This window comes from Phyllopteryx taeniolatus, chromosome 1 (genome assembly GCF_024500385.1).
Source record: "Phyllopteryx taeniolatus isolate TA_2022b chromosome 1, UOR_Ptae_1.2, whole genome shotgun sequence".
Classification (NCBI taxonomy): Eukaryota; Metazoa; Chordata; class Actinopteri; order Syngnathiformes; family Syngnathidae; genus Phyllopteryx; species Phyllopteryx taeniolatus.
In genome coordinates, this window is record NC_084502.1 from 9,618,200 (window position 1) to 9,634,765 (window position 16,566).

Here is a 16,566-nt window from a genome sequence, read left to right on the forward strand (position 1 = left end):
CATGAATAATTTGTTTGCACGATAGAACAAGATGTGACTTGAAATAACAAATACTTTTGAAATTACAGTTACCCGTTGGATACATTGATTTTAGGCATTTTGTTTGTTCCAGTTAATGTGTTCCTACAGATGTTTTTATTTTTAATTTTTTTTATAATTACCTCTTCCAATGAATTTATGTATTGAGCGCCATTTGTTTGTAGTCCATTTGGAGCAACGGCACCACAAACTTCATTGTAAGGCAGTAGAATCGTGATTGTCCCGACAAAGCCCCAAAGAAAGGCAATGAAAATGAAGACAATACATTAAATATAACAAAATTAAAGTAGATTATATTGATATATCTATATTATTGTAATTATAATGTTATGATTATGTTTTTGCAGTGTTATCAAATATTTTTTAAGTTAATATTTTTAAATATCTTTTACTTTTTACAATGTTATCAAATAATCGTTTTGTCATTTAAGATTTTCAAATAACCCTTCCCTTCTAAGTGAATTAATGCATGCAATCTTCTACAGAAACATTCTGTCAAATACAATAATATAGGTTGACAATTTGGGACTAATCCATATTTGCGACTGTTAGACCTTGGTGGAGGTCTGAGCCCTTCTGAGTGCTTTTTAAGTTTATGTGCGCGTCATTCGTTTTAGATATAGCGCGCTCTTAGCATCTTTACACGCTTCACCCTTGACTAGCCATTGCTTGTTTAAGTGAGAGAAAAATTGGTTTCTGCAGTGTGTGTGTTTGCTTGGATCCAATATACATGCACACATGCTCATGTACTCCTATGCACGCGCATACACACACACACACACACACACACACAGACACAGACACACACACCACCAGAGATGCTTCTGCAGGCTCAATTAGGCTGAAAATTGAGTGGTTCAGTAGTGCAGCCAACAGCCACAATGCGGAATTGATCTGGTTTGCTTGATCAAGGCAGCCAGCAGTCTGGCAGTGAAAGACACTGATTGCTAATTGCTAGGATATACACACGGAGGCACTTTGAAAGGTGAAACAGTAAAAGAAAAGTAGAGGTGTTAGGACAAATACACGGTTTTATGTGGTTTGAAGTGCTTACTTACCATTAAGTTGGAGAATATTTCTGGTAGACAGGCTACCCCCTGTGAAGCCACCGGTGATTTCACGAGGGATGATGATGTGAGAATGAGACTGCATGCGGTCTGCTGTCCTTCTCTTACTCAGATCTGCTGGGGACCCTGTAAGGACGAAAGGCCCTTTCTAGTTGGATATTCAAAGTCGTGTCGTTTTATATCTGAAAGGGATACTCAATGAGAAGGTCAAAGAAAAGCTTAAACTGACTTTTATTTTATTCTAAAGGGCAAATGTTCAGATAGCAGTCATTGAGCAATGACCCCAAACTTTCAAACAAAATTAGCCTGGAAGACTGAGGGCATGCATTATCAAATCAAACATGTCATTAAAGCTCTTTATAAAATAGAGTCAATTGAAAGTTAAACCCTTTTTTGGGTCATTGTAGATTTTTTTAAGCTATATTGGCATTGCAACTTTTCCTGTCAACCTCCCAAAAGTCAGGAAAAACCAAAAGAAATGAAGAAATAAAACAAAGCTTAAATGTCAACTAATTAGAAAACATACAGATTTGAATAAAATCTTACAAAATTATAAACAGTATGATTTATATATACTGTATATATATATATATATATAAAAGAAAAAAAAGCTAAATCCACTCTTTCTTCCCAAATGAGAACTTGTGGAAACATTAAATACATTGCAACAGACAGCATACAGTACAACACAAAAGACATTGTATGTCTACTTGACTCGATATTAAATAGCTTTTTACTTAGTTAGCAAGCCAAGAGGACAAACGCAGGATACAACATGGTTCCCTTACTTAGCGAAATGCTGTAGTAAAGCAAAGAAAATGTTAAATTTGGATAATGATTGAAATGATTCGTCATGTAAACTGTAATTTATCCATCAGTTTTATTTAAGGTTGCCTTTCTGTTAAAGTCGAAAGGAAAACTTAGAAAACTTAGGCTTAGAACACCCGAGGCTCGAAAACAAGGTACAAAACCTGGCAAGTTACAGTAACTGGCAACATTGAATGATGAGAGAATTCTAAATGGAGGCGCTGATAACATGATGGCTGTCATTCTAACTGATGATTAATGTTCTCTGGCTGAATAATCAGTCTCATATCCACAGTAAAGCAAAGCCAAGATGTTCAATATGAACAGCAACAACTTGCTTCCTTCAGGTGACATCATCACAGATCCTTTTTAAAGATGAATTTAATTTAAAAACATCTCAGACATCATCAGTAATTCAGCTATATGACAGAGCCGGATGAAACTTTTAAGGCAAATAGATACACATTTGGAGTCCAGGATGAACAATGAATCTTGTACCACCATAAAGGATTCCTTTATCCCAGATAATCAAATGGAATATCTGGGGGTGAAAAAATAATCATTTATGAACAGAGCTTAAACAAAAAACCTCTTATTCAGTTATGAGGTGTGTCAGAAAAAGCTCCAGGACTAGTATCAAAAAAGATATACTTCAAACGCAAACTACAAATGAGTTTTTCCACTTTAATGCAGGCCAGACAATCAACCAGCGGGTCTTAAAAAAGATCCTGCGGCGTTTGCTTCGTCCAGTGCATTAGAAGAGGCAGGACAATTCGTCGCTGTTTCACCATGCATGACATTGCGCATGCTCACAATGCCCTGAGCATCCGACAGTTCCTGGCTGAGAACATCGCTGTGTTAAAGCAACCTAGATCATCAAGGGGGCTTGTTTTTAAGACATAGATGTCGACATTAAGATGGTCATGACAACATCCCTGAAGAATCCTTTAAGGAGTACATAAAGGCCTGGCAGAGAAGGCTGGAAAAGTATGTTAAACTGCAGGTGGATTACTTTGAAGGAAAAACTTGTAGTTTGTAATTTGAATTAAAAATATATCTTTTGTGACACAGGTTGTGGAACTTGTCTGTGTGTGTGTGTGTCGCTAGTTACCTTTTCCCTATATAGCTGGTAAATTATTCCTTATTTTCCACCGCAACGTGGACTCCAGTTGGCTATCTTTAAGACGTTTCACTCTGAACTCATTCCTTCTTGGATCGGTACTCCCCGTTACTACGGAAGCTAGCTAGCTCCTGCCGCTAGCTTTAGTGGCTAGATCCTGAAGTTGCTAGCATCGTGAAAAATGCAACAACAACAGCTGGTGAAAAAACAACTTTGGGTGCACTATATACCCAAATATTAACAAACAAACTGCAACGAGAATGCCACTCTTCCCCTAGTCAGCCATCGCTACATGGAGACTCATTTGTACTTGCCCAGTCATTGCAGGACAGGGCTAATATGGCACCCAGTCGCAGCCTACCCGGTAATACTATATATTATTTTCAACAGTATTATTGAAAAGTTATATTTACTATATCATTGAGCACTGATTTGAGTCGATCATCGTCTTTGTTCTTTGCTAATATAAGAACATGGGTAGAAATGGTGAAGAGGCGACACGAACGTTTGATTAAAAAAAGAAAATCTGAATTTCGTCAGTGCATGCATACAGATTAGAATATTTCATTGAAAAACCTAATAAAATACAGATCATACTTCATTTTTTGACCATGGATACCAGCAAATCGACTCGTATTATACATAGGTAGAATGTCTTTCCTGATTTTGGGCTCAATATTCATAGACTGCGCAACGTGCATCAGAGCACAAATTGTGGCATATATTGATTTTCATGCACGTGCAAGGCTTGCTGTATGTTTGCCAATTAGTCAGACAGGTCTGCGCCAAGATGGGCGTACCGACGCCACGAGGGAGTGTCCTTTGACATGCGGCCGATGCATGTGACAATTTGGTGGCAGAAAGTTGGTCGAAACATACACCTGCTGGGACCACGCCTAAGCCCAGTGCAGCTGATATAACGGAATTTTGGTGAATTTGATCGAGACACAGGCAAACAGATACGCAAGCTTCGCGGACATGTGTGGTGGATGTCAGACGTACAGTATACCTTTCATAGGTACGTGAACAGCGGACATCGAACCCTTTGTATCGTTGAAGAAAACAATTCATTGATCCCATTATTATCATTATCATCATAATTAGATTTTTAATTTAGATCATCCCACTAGCACGCAGCTATGGGGGTTGGGGTGGGGGGCACACAAACGATGTGGATGGGGATAGATACATGAGGTCGCTGCCACATCGGCCATCGTCCTCTTCCGCATATAGAGAGGTCTCCACGAGAGACTACTGTGCCACATTAAAAGGGAATGAAAAAAGCCACTTTGATTGGAGAGGATTGAACTCGGTTGCGGTGACGCCCAAACCAGCACAGACGTCCCACTTTTAAATGAGCTGGGGGTACGCCAGTCCACGAAATTACCAAAACCTGGTCAAGGCTGCCTCCTCGCAGAGTTATGCTCAGGATAGTGCTGGCTTTGCGCTAGTCACGAAAATAAGAGCTCAAAGAGTCTGTGTAGATGGCGAGAGGTCTAATTATGTTTAACGCCCTTTTAAATCCAAGGTACTTATACACAATGCCTCCATTAATTTCTTAACTTTGAACTGTCAAAACATACCCAAAGGAGCTATTTAACTGATCGAGAAGTTGCTTTATCATTTGCAAAGAGGTTCCATATACCACTTCAAAGATGCTTCCATATGAAATACGGTGACTGCCACAGTTAAGTGGCTTTCCCACCGAGAACTCATAGCTAAGTGAGCATGTATGAGTTGTTAGAGGTGGCATCAAAAGCACCCTCCAAATGTTTTAGAGGCAGACTCCAACAACAAACTGATAATGGGCAACATCTAAATGAATAATAGGAGCCTGGGGTTGCCATGAACACAGAGAGCAGTTCTGTAGATTAATGGTCGAAATGTCTGCTGTCCCAAAGCGTCGCCTTCATCATCCATCAGCCTTTACCGCTTTCCCACTCTGCACAATGTAATTGTTTGAGTTCTATTTCCCAAAATACTGCTGTGAGGACATTATTTCTGCTTAAACATCTCCAATCCATCACAAAACCATCGAGACGGACGCCTCAACGACTCATTATAGACCTTTCAGTTAATTTCTTTTGTGCATAGGATTGTTTTGGTGATGGATGGAATTATGCAATAAAGCCTGCAAGGATGCAATATGACAAACATCAAGCGCTATTTGCCCACAATAAAACAAATGGTGTAATAATGTACCCAATTATAATCCTCTGATTTAATCTTTTAAGCATTTTAATTAACCATCTTTCACCGTAGAAGATTTAAAAGTCCCAACTAATAATGCCCAATCAAATACTCATCTTGGCTGACATGGATGTCTACATCTGGGTCATACAATTTGTAAATTCACAATTAACTATGGATTATACTTTACATTTCAATGTAAACTACACAAGCAATAACATCATGAGGTTTTTGGAAACTTGGTCATCTTTACAAGCTGAGAAAAACATAAGTATAGTTGGGACGTTGTGCTACGGAATACAATGATTTGTATTCCGTTTTTATTTATGTTTAACACAACATCCCAACTTCATTGAAATTGAGGTTGTAATAATAATAACAATATGAAATAAAAGACTCTCTATCCTTTATTTGTGTTCTAAAGTCCACTAGTATTTTGAAACATCAGATGTGCACGTACAACGCTTAAAAATTGCATTAGACCACGACCCAATGTAAAGTTGAAGAACAATACAACTGCCCAATATTAAATAAAACTAAATATTTATCATGATTTATTTATTTTTGTTCTCCATGAATTTGAAAGTTTTACCACACCTCCATAAAAACTGAAAAAATAGTAGAGCCAATTATTAATTCTGTGAAATTGTAGTTATTTACTTGTATACATGAACAGGAAAAATATGTTTTACTGGTTGAATGTTATGCTTAATTAATTTCTGACTTCTCTCTATCTATATTGATAGTTTAAACTGTAATTACACACCAACTACTTTTTGCTACTTTTAGTTATCCATTATTGCCTGCACGATCTATTATTAGACTTCATCATCGACATCCGCATAGGGAGGCGTTGCGCCAATCCAATGATCACTAGTGCCATTTGTCTCCAATTCAATCAGATGGCACAAGGCCCATGACACATGACCTCACACAAAGCCTTCGAGGGCCAATCAAAATGACTCTTTTTTTTGGGGGGGGGGGGGGGTCGCTCGAGTATTTACTATACAGACTCCAAAAAAACAACAGGTTTTCGTCTTGCGTCTGCCCAAACGTGGATACTTGAGAAAAACACCTTGCGGTAAGTTGCAGATGTTTCGGCAGTAGATCTGGCAACATTAGCCCTATTTTATGGTCGTAAAAAATTACTGTAAAACATGCTTTTTGGGGATACTTGCAATGCTGTAATCTTAATCTCTCTCGCTCTCTCTCTTTTGCACACATGGACACACACACAAAAACACCATCAATTAGTCTCTTCAGCAAGAAGCTTCTTCATTTAGTTATTTAAGTTAATAAAGCAAATCTTTCTGTAGGGCCCACTGCATGTATTGTTGGTGTCTTTGCACTTAAATATTGAAATCGTGGCAGGTGTGTGTGTACTCCCATATTTTTTATTTTTATTTTATTTGACGTTCATGCTCTGATTAAAAAATAATAATAATCAGAAGTTACTAACCAGAGTCATATTATTCTAAAGTAGCAGTACTCTTACTTGAGTACAATATTGGGCTACTCTACCCTGGTTGTTACAGAAAGAGCACAAATGTGCGTGACTAGGTGAGTTTTTCCACCAAAGAACTGAGGAAAGTTTCCACCTGAATAGATTTGTTAGTGAACAGCAAAGTGCAAATAGACGGGATTCAGTGCTTTTTAAAAAAAAATGTATTTGTATGCTGAGTGAGCGAGCGAGCCGCCATGCTTTGCCATCTTCCGTTACATGTACTTGGATGTATTGTTGATGGCTTTCTTCCAGTCCATCAATTATTGTATATTCCTTGTACTGTTATATTCTTGTAGCCAAAATAGTGCAATATCATATCAGTTACTCTACTATTACCAACCCTAAATAATATTCCCAGCTCGTGCTACAGAGAGAACACCGGAGAACAGCTGTTCCCCCCCTACGTGGAAAAGGGTAATGGGAACAAAATAGCAGGGGGCTGAACTCAATCACATTTATTGATAATTTCGCACTGTTCCATGACAATCGCATTGGGCGGCACCCGCTGACCCACTCCACTTTGCACCGCTGGCAGTTCTTGAGGTTAAGGCCACAACAAACCAGCAATTTACTGGCGCGAGAACAAATGGGAGCAAGCACTGAGGGACTTTCAAAGTAGTCTGAAATAATCAATTTCTCCTGCCTCCCGATTCCAGGCCACTGACCTTTCCAAATAAGCAGATTCTTCCTCTCGCTTCAGGGCTAAAAAGCAAGGTTGATAGAGTGAGGCCTTTAGATGACAGAAACAGCTTTTAATAAGTAAGACACACTCTATGATCACCACTTGGGGAGGGCCTTAAGATAAACTAATTGGTAGGTAAATTCCACTTATAATTTGTTTCACTTATGGCACCTTTCAGCGTGAATCTCATTGCTTTCGCCAGCTGCAGCACTCTCTCCAGGGCTTATCAGGCCACTGCAGATATGTGATATTTGGAGCAAGTCGCCTTTTCTACTGTGGAGAGGACAGATATGTGCTTTCTGTTTGCTTGCGTGCAGGAGAGCATGCTCATCTTGGTCCATTGGCAGAGCAAGACAAAGCAAAAAGATGCATTTCCAGGGGAAATAACATGATTTAACACAAGGGGGCTCTTCCTTTTCGGTGGCTCGTGACACATGTGGTTAGCACGTCTGCCTCACATTTAAAGGTCCCGGGTTCAAATCTCAGCTCTGGGCTTTCTGTGTGAAGTTTGCATGTTCTCCCTTTATTTGCATCGGCTTTCTCCAGGGACTCCTCTCCCATTCCAAAAAACATACATGTTAAGTTAATTAATTGTAAACCCTAAATTCACATTAAGCATGAAAGTGACTGTAAGTAGGTGGTTGTCGATAAACAGACCCTTTCCAAAAAAATCTGAATATCATGGAAACGTTTATTTATTTCCATAATTCCATTCAAAAAGTTAAACTTTCATAGATTATAGATTCAGGGCCAACAATTTAAACAATTTCAAGTGTTTATTTGTTTATTGTTTCAATAATTTGGGCTTCCAGCTCATAAAACCCACGATATCAGGAATTCAAAAAAATTTGAATACTGTGAAGAAATCAGCCCAAATTTTGCAGGCCATAAATGTTATAAACTGAGTGTCACACACTAATCATCTACTAAACTCAAAACACCTGCACAGGTTTCCCCAGGTGTCAAAAATTGTTTCAGTTTGGTTCAATTGTCTCAGTTGGGTTCAATATGGAGAAGACTGCAGTCTTGACAATTGGCCAGACGACCATCATCTGGCTTACCTCCGTAGGATTTGGTAAGCCACAAAAGTTCATAGCTAAGGAGGCTGGCTGTTCAAAGAGTGCTGTGTCCAAGCATATCAATGGAAAGTCTAGTGGACGGACAAAATGTGGCAGGAGAAGATGCACCAGCAAAACAGATGACCGTGGGCTTCGGCGGATTATCAAACAAAGAAGATACAAAAATCTAGCGGAGAGCCAGAATGAGTGGAATGAGGCGGGAGTCACAGCTTCAAAAAACACCACATTCAGACGCATCCGGGAGATGGGCTACAACTGTTCCTCGGGTCAAGCCACTTCTGAGCCTGAGCCAGCATAGGAAGTGTCTCAACTGGGCCAAGGAGAAGAAGGACAGGACTGTTGGCCCATGGTCCAAGGTCCTCTTTTGCGATGAAAGTAAAGTGTGCCTTTCATTCAGGAATCAAGGTCCAAGGATGTGGAGGAAGACGGGTGAAGAACAGCACCCAAGCTGCTTGAGGTCCAGTGTGAAATATCCAGGACCTGGCCCCTGCCCATACCCATAATGCCAGAAGTGCCAAAACCTGGTTTGCCCATGCCATCACAGTGCTTGACTGGCCAGCCTACTCACCAGATCTAAACCCCATTGAGAATCTATGGGGTATTATCAAGAGGAAAATGAGGGGCACCAGACCCAAAAACAATGAAGAACTGACAGCAAGCATCAAGGAAATCTGGGCTTCCATAACTCCCAGCAATGCCACAGGCTGATTGCCTCAATGTGACGGCGCATTAAGGCAGTGATTAAAGCAAAGCGATTCGCAGCCAAGTATTGAAGATTAACATATCATTTTGAAAGTACCAAATTTTGATGTATTAAATGTGACCCTAATTTCTTTCTTTTTCTACAAAAAAATGAGAGGTAAATGGTGATTTCTTCACTGTATTCCATCCATCCATCCATTTTCTGAGCCGCTTCTCCTCACTAGGGTCGCGGGCGTGCTGGAGCCTATCCCAGCTGTCATCGGCCAGGAGGCGGGGTACACTCTGAACTGGTTGCCAGCCAATCACAGGGCACATATAAACAAACAACCATTCACACTCACAATCATGCCTACGGGCAATTTAGAGTCTCCAATTAATGCATGTTTTTGGGATGTGGGAGGAAACCGGAGTTGCCGGAGAAAACCCACGCAGGCACGGGGAGAACATGCAAACTCCACACAGGCGGGGCTGGGGATTGAACCCGGGTCCTCAGAACTGTGAGGCTGACGCTCTAACCAGTCGGCCACTGTGCCCCCTCACTGTATTCTATTTTTTTAAATTCCTGATATAGTGGGATTTATGAGCTGGAAGCCAAAATTATGTAAAAATAAACAAATAAATACTTGAACTTGTTTAAATTGTGGACCCTGAATCTATAATCTATGAAAGTTTAACTTTTTGAATGGAATTATGGAAGTAATTAAACTTTTCCATGAAATTCAAATTTTTTGAAAAGTGTCTGTACAGTATGCGCTATGATTGACTGGCTACTAGGCTGTACCCCGCCTCTTGTCAAAAGTCAACTGCAATAGGCTCCAGCAATTAAATTATAATTTTCATTCTTTTCAATCTACTGTATTTTTAAGTCTGTCTCCAAAAGACTTGGTGTTTCGGTACACACACAACAGCGTTGTTTGTTTTCATTTATAACCTATTTTAAGTATTTTAATACAACCCTGTGTAATTGTATTTGTGTAGGGGCACATTATATCGCCACCTTTGACAGGAGGACTTTGTGCTAACTTTGTCAAGTACTGTGCCACAAATAAAGTTATCAATTTTGAAAAACACAACACAGTCGAACACCACCAGTTACATAAAAGCTGAACTTTGATCTCCTGTCTCATACTCATCATTTGATAATAAACCAAAATGTTTTCAGTCTACAACAAATAAAAGGAACTGAACTGGCCTCAGGGTTTCAAGACTTTTGAAGGGTGGCTTATTGCGTGCACATAAACTACTTTATAACAAAAAAAAAAAACAAGAAAACGTTGAAGTGTACAGTGGGTACGGAAAGTTATCAGACCCCCTTACATTTTTGACTCTTTGTTATATTTCAGCCATTTGTTAAAATAAGTTAAGTTCATTTTTTCCTCATCAATGTACACAGAGCACCTCATATTGACAGGAAAAACAACGTAATTGTTGAGATTTTTGCTGATTTATTAAAAAAGAAAAATTTAAATATCACACAGCCATAGGTATTCAGACCCTTTGCTGTGACACTCATATATTTAACTCGGGTGCTGTCCATTTCTTCTGATCATCCTTAAAATGGTTCTACACCTTCATTGGAGTCCAGGTGTGGTTGATTATACTGATTGGACTTGATTAGGAAAGCCACACCCCTGTCTATATAAGACCTTACAGCTCACAGAGCACGTCAGAGCAAATGAGAATCATGAGGTCAAAGAAACTGCCTGAAGAGCTCAGAGACAGAATTGTGGCAAGGCACAGATCTGGCCAAGGTTACAAAAAACATTCTGCTGCACTTAAGGTTTCCAAGAGGACAGTGGCCTACATAATCCTGAAATGGAAGACGTTTGGGACGATCAGAGCCCTTCCTAGAGGTGAGAGAGGCAAAGAAGAACCCAAACATCACTGTGGCTGAGCTCCAGAGATGCAGTCGGGAGATGGGCGAAAGTTCTAGAAAGTCAACCATCACTGGAGCCCTCCAACAGTCGGGGATTTATGGCAGAGTGGCCCGACTGAAGCCTCTCCTCAGTGCAAGACACATGAAAGCCCGTTTGCTAAAAAAAACACCTGAAGAACTCCAAGATGGTCAGAAATAAAATTATCTGGTCTGATGAGACCAAGATAGAAATTGTTGGCCTTAATTTTAAGTGGCATGTGTGGAGAAAACCAGGCACTGCTCATCACCTGTCCAATACAGTCCCAACAGTGAAGCATGGTGGTGGCAGCATCATGCTGTGGGGGTGTTTTGCAGCTGCAGCGACAGGAAGATTGGTTGCAATCGAAGGAAAGATGTTGCATCATTCCCAAAAAGACTCATAGCACTCTTAGCTCAAAAGGGTGCTTCTACTAAAGGGTCTGAATAAAACAGAATACAATGATTTGCAAATCATGTTCAACCTATATTTAATTGAATACACTAAAAAGACAAGATATTTAATGTTCAAACTGCTAAACGTTATTGTTTTTAGCAAATAATCATTAACTTAGAATTTTATAGCTGCAACACGTTCCAAAAAAGCTGGGACAGGTGGCAAAAAAGACTGAGAAAGTTATGGAATGCTCATCAAACACCTGTTTGGAACATCCCACAGGCTAATTGGGAACAGGTGGGTCCCATGATTGGGCATAAAAGGAGCTTCCCTAAATTGCTCAGTCATTCAGAAGCAAAGATGGGGTGAGGCTCACCTCTTTGTGAACAAGTGCGTGAGAAAATAGTCGAACAGTTTAAGGACAATGTTCCTCAACGTACAATTACAAGGAATTTAGGGATTTCATCATCTACGGTCCATAATATCATCAAAAGGTTCAGAGAATCTGGAGAAATCACTGCATGTAAGCAGCAAGGCCGAAAACCAACATTGAATGCCTGTGACCTTCGATCCCTCAGGCGTCACTGCATCAAAAACCGACATCAATGTGTAAAGGATATCACCACAGGGGCTCGGGAACACTTCAGAAAACCAATGTCAGTAAATACCGTTCGGCGCTACATCCGTAAGTGCAACTTGAAACTCTATTATGCAAAGCAAAAGCCATTTATCAACAACTCCCAGAAACGCCGCCGGCTTCCCTAGGCCTGAGCTCATCTAAGATGGACTGATGCAAAGTGGAAAAGTGTTCTGTGGTCCAACGAGTCCACATTTCAAATTGTTTTTGGAAATTGTGGACGTCGTGTCCTCTGGGCCAAAGAGGAAAAGAACCATCCGGACTGTTATGGATCCAAAGTTCAAAAGGCAGCATTTGTGATGGTATGGGGCTGTGTTAGTGCCAATGGCATGGGTAACTTACACATCTGTGAAGGCACCATTAATGCTACATACAGGTTTTGGAGAAACATATGCTGCCATCCAAGCAACGTCTTTTTCATGGACGCCCCTGCTTATTTCAGCAAGACAATGCCAAACCACATTCTGCACGTGTTACAACAGCGTGTCTTTGTAGTAAAAGAGTACAGGGTACTTGACTGGCTTGCCTCCAGTCCAGACGTGTCTCCCATTGAAAATGCGTGACGCATTATGAAGCGTAAAATACGACAACAGAGACCCCGGACTGTTGAACAGCTGAAACTGTACATCAAGCAAGACTGGAAAAGAATTCCACCTACAAAGCTTCAACAATTAGTGTCCTCAGTTCCCAAACGTTTATTGAATGTTGTTAAAAGGAAAGGTGATGTAACACAGTGGTAAATATGACCCTGTCCCAGCTTTTTTGCAGCCATAAAATTCTAAGTTAATGATTATTCGCAATATAGTATAAAGTTTATCAGTTTGAACATTAAATATCTTGTCTTTGTCGTGGATTCAATTAAATATGGGTCGAACATGATTTGCAAATCATTGTATTCTGTTTTTATTTATGTTTAACACAAGGTCCCAACTTCATTGGAATTGGCGTTGTAAATTAGCACATAATTCCGATACAAAAAGTGGAAAAAGATTTTTCTCCGTCGTGTGGCACACAAATCTTTTCAATCGCACTATCCACCTTCACCATTATACGTGGCTAGCAATGAACACGCAATGCGAAAATTATCTTACCTTGTTGCTGTACCTTAGCTATAGATGCTACAATAAATTACTCCTCTGAATCAAAATGTGTCAGCTTACAGAGAAGTAAATACTCCTTCTCCTCCATAGTTGTCTATTAGAGTGTCCCTTCTGACTGATGCCGTCTATGTGGCGTGATTAACGCATTTTCCTTGCAACTACTGGAGCAAAAATATTTTGAAGTGGAAAACCTTGGCAAGTGGAGCTGGGCGGGTACAGGTAGAAATGGGGGAAATAGTTTGGACAGCATTTATTTTTTAACACAGCCAGGGTGGATTTAGTGGTATTAGGTTTGCAAGAATCCACAGAGAAGGCTACGGCACTGAAAAAAACATAGGTTCTCACATGATATCAATGTTCTATTGCAGACTATTTTCATCCTCCATCCTCATCACGCAAGGTGCCCATGCTCTGCTACACCTGTCTGTCTATATGTCTGCGTGGACGCATGAGCGCTCACCCCCATTGCATGTGTGAGTGGTTAGATTTCCTTCCCGTCCAATCTCAGTCGGAGCCTTCACGCGGCACATCCATCTCACTCCGCGTGTAACTTTTCGGCTTTTCGAGCGCTAATGAATGCCCGTCATATCCTTCCACCACCCACCCATTAAGAGTTGCAGATTCATGGCAGCGTAATGACAAGACACCCCCCCCCCCCCCCCCCCCGCCTCCTCCCAGAGGTGCTGTAGAGAAGGTGAGGGGAAGCAAAAAAAAAAAGAAGAAATAGGGTTAAATTAATAAGAACAAGCTGAGCAAGAATGTGAGGGAAGAAGCTAACATGGCTGAAGAAACAAAGTACTTGTGAGTCCTCCTCCTTTTCCAAATTGATTCCGACTGTCCGCCAAGGTGCCTGACGGATAACCGAGCATTGATTGGAATTTACATGCAGACACAATCCCCTCCCCACTCCCTCACCACCACTTCTATCCAATAAGCCATTGCACTCTCAACCTGCTTTGAGTGATAAGCACAATGAGAAAGTGCTGGCATATTTAGCCCTGACAATGGAACTCGGCACTGTTTCTAAGACAGGGCAGAATGATGTGTTGTTTATGAGAGGGAGTATCTTTCAGCAGTTGATGCATTGCAAAGAAGATATTGTCAGCAGCCATTTCTCTGCACAGGCCCAAAGTGAATGAGTACAAAAGAAGGGAAGAAATAAGGCGCTCCCAGGCTGGATGAAGTGGAACTATCACATCATAATATTTCTCAATGGCACTGCGTTGGCTTTGAAAGCTTGTACAATTTCAACAGCAGAAGTTATCTTGAGGTTTCCCCTGTCATTTTCCAACCATACACATCAATAAAAGTAAACATGATGGTAAGGGAAAATGGTAAGGGAAATCACCTGAATATAAAAGTGGTTTGAAAACATTTCAGGGGGCAGATGAAGATCAAAACTACACTCTTGAAGCATTAATGTAAAATTGCTTCTATTGAGCGCATTGGTATATAAGCAACAACTACTAAATAAAAAACGTTTTCTTTTTCTCACTGCATTTTAAACCACACATACAGTGGGGCAAAAAAAGTATTTAGTCAGTCACCAATTGTGTAAGTTCTCCCACTTAAAAAGAAGAGAGAGATGAGAGAGGCCTGTAATTTTAATCATAGGTATACTTCACTGAGAGACAAAATGAGGAAAAAGAAAATCCAGAAAATCACAGAATTTATTAGCAATAATGATGGAAAATAAGTATTTGGTCAATAGCTGCAGGGGTTAAAACTGAGGAAATAAGTCGTGGCTTATCATCCAAACTTTACAGTAACAAATCATTATTGGCCCAATTATTATTATTATTATTATTTTTGTCATTACTGTTGCCGGTGTATGTTTATCAAAGTGTGCAATTCATGTTTAACAAATATTACAAAAATACTTGCCAATGTTTCCAGTGCGTACGTGCAGCCGACCCCTGACGATGGTGTGGACCGCCATGGGGTTGTTGGAGGCGTTGCCAGTCTGCAAGGTTTCCTCTCCCACATAGTCGGTTGTCAGAACATCCACCTCGTGGAGGGCTTGCACTGCCGTTTTACCATGCCGCAACATGTACTGGAAATAAACAGGCAGAAAAAGGGCATTTAAAAACAATTGTATAAATAAAAAACAAAAAGAAAATGCGGCAGAAGTATAAAAAAGTAAGATATTTATAAATGATAAAAGTATATTATTATAATTGTCATATTTATGTGTAGTATTTCAGTATACAGGACCATCCATATTTCTAATTCTATTTTTCTTTAGGTTTTTATTTAAAAACATTACATTCACATGCCCCAGGATAACAAATTTGTCTTTTCAATGCTTCTGTATAGTAAAACAATGATGTCATGTCGACGTAAGCTGTAAATTGACATGCATCTGTGCGCGTCTGTGGTGCCAAATGAGTACAGATGCATGCAAATTTGAATGTGAAAGTGAACATGTACTAATGAAATTTTTTTTAATTTTTTTTAGTAAGCAATCTCTCAAAAGGTGAGAACTTTATCATTATATTATTACAAAAAGAACTGTATCACAGCAAAAGGTTTCAGAGTAAGTGGACAAAATAGGAACCAAAAAGGAAGGCTTTCTTTGGATGGTGTGTGCTTTATGCACTGAGACATGATTCTCTATAATGTCAGGCTCACCCTATAAAATGTACAAATCTGCAAATGCTACATGAATCAATGATGGATGCAATGCAATGCCATGATGGGGTGTGAAAACAGATAGCAGTATATCATAAATTACACTTTATCGCTGGCAGTTAAAATGTCGCATGAATTGGAATGAGTTTGTTCTGTCAGAGCCATAATTGTTTATTGTACCACAGTATTGGTTTCACTCAAAAATGGAGACTGCAATGCCCCGAGAGTGTTACCTTGAGCTCGAGAGCTGTTGAACCTATGAGCAGCAATGAGTCACTGTCCCAGATGTCAACATGCATGGTGTGAAGGGCCAGGTACCGCAGGAACCAACGCTTCTCTCCTGGCTTCAGAAAACTGTCATCGACTCTGAACTGCACCTGCAGCCCTGGAGACTCTGCACAAAGAGAGAGAATGTGTATAGGAGATGTGAGCAAAATAATAGACAGTAAATACCTGGAAAAAAGAGACAAGTTTAAAGTAGAGTAAGAAAAAAACAATAATATAGTATACTGTACTGAAAAGACAAATGTGAAAATTACCGTAATTTCTCATGTATAATGCGCATTCCTAGGAGCGTCGCGTTATCATCTATTTTTAGCTTCTTTTGAACTCACCTCACTGGTGACTTAAACATACTGTAAGTCTAGCTAGCTAACTAGCTTAATAATCACAAAGCGGGATACCTTATACGGGATAGCTGAAATTAGAATCACTATTGAA

General features: G+C 39.9%; 1 protein-coding gene across 5 annotated transcripts in view; it reads right to left on the bottom strand.

Annotated features, from left to right (window-relative positions):
- Nucleotides 1-16,566, bottom strand: part of nphp4 (nephronophthisis 4) — a 174,769-nt gene that overhangs the window by 37,997 nt on the left and 120,206 nt on the right. For all 5 annotated transcript variants that reach the window (XR_009787986.1, XM_061769312.1, XM_061769313.1 and 2 more), the window contains 3 exons: nt 16,080-16,240; nt 15,100-15,268; nt 1,098-1,232 (listed from right to left, as the gene is read on the bottom strand). Coding sequence is in view for 4 of the 5 variants with exons in the window: in XM_061769312.1 (XP_061625296.1) it covers nt 1,098-1,232; nt 15,100-15,268; nt 16,080-16,240 (465 nt within the window). In the remaining variant the exon portion in view is untranslated. The remainder of the gene's footprint in view (nt 1-1,097; nt 1,233-15,099; nt 15,269-16,079; nt 16,241-16,566) is intronic.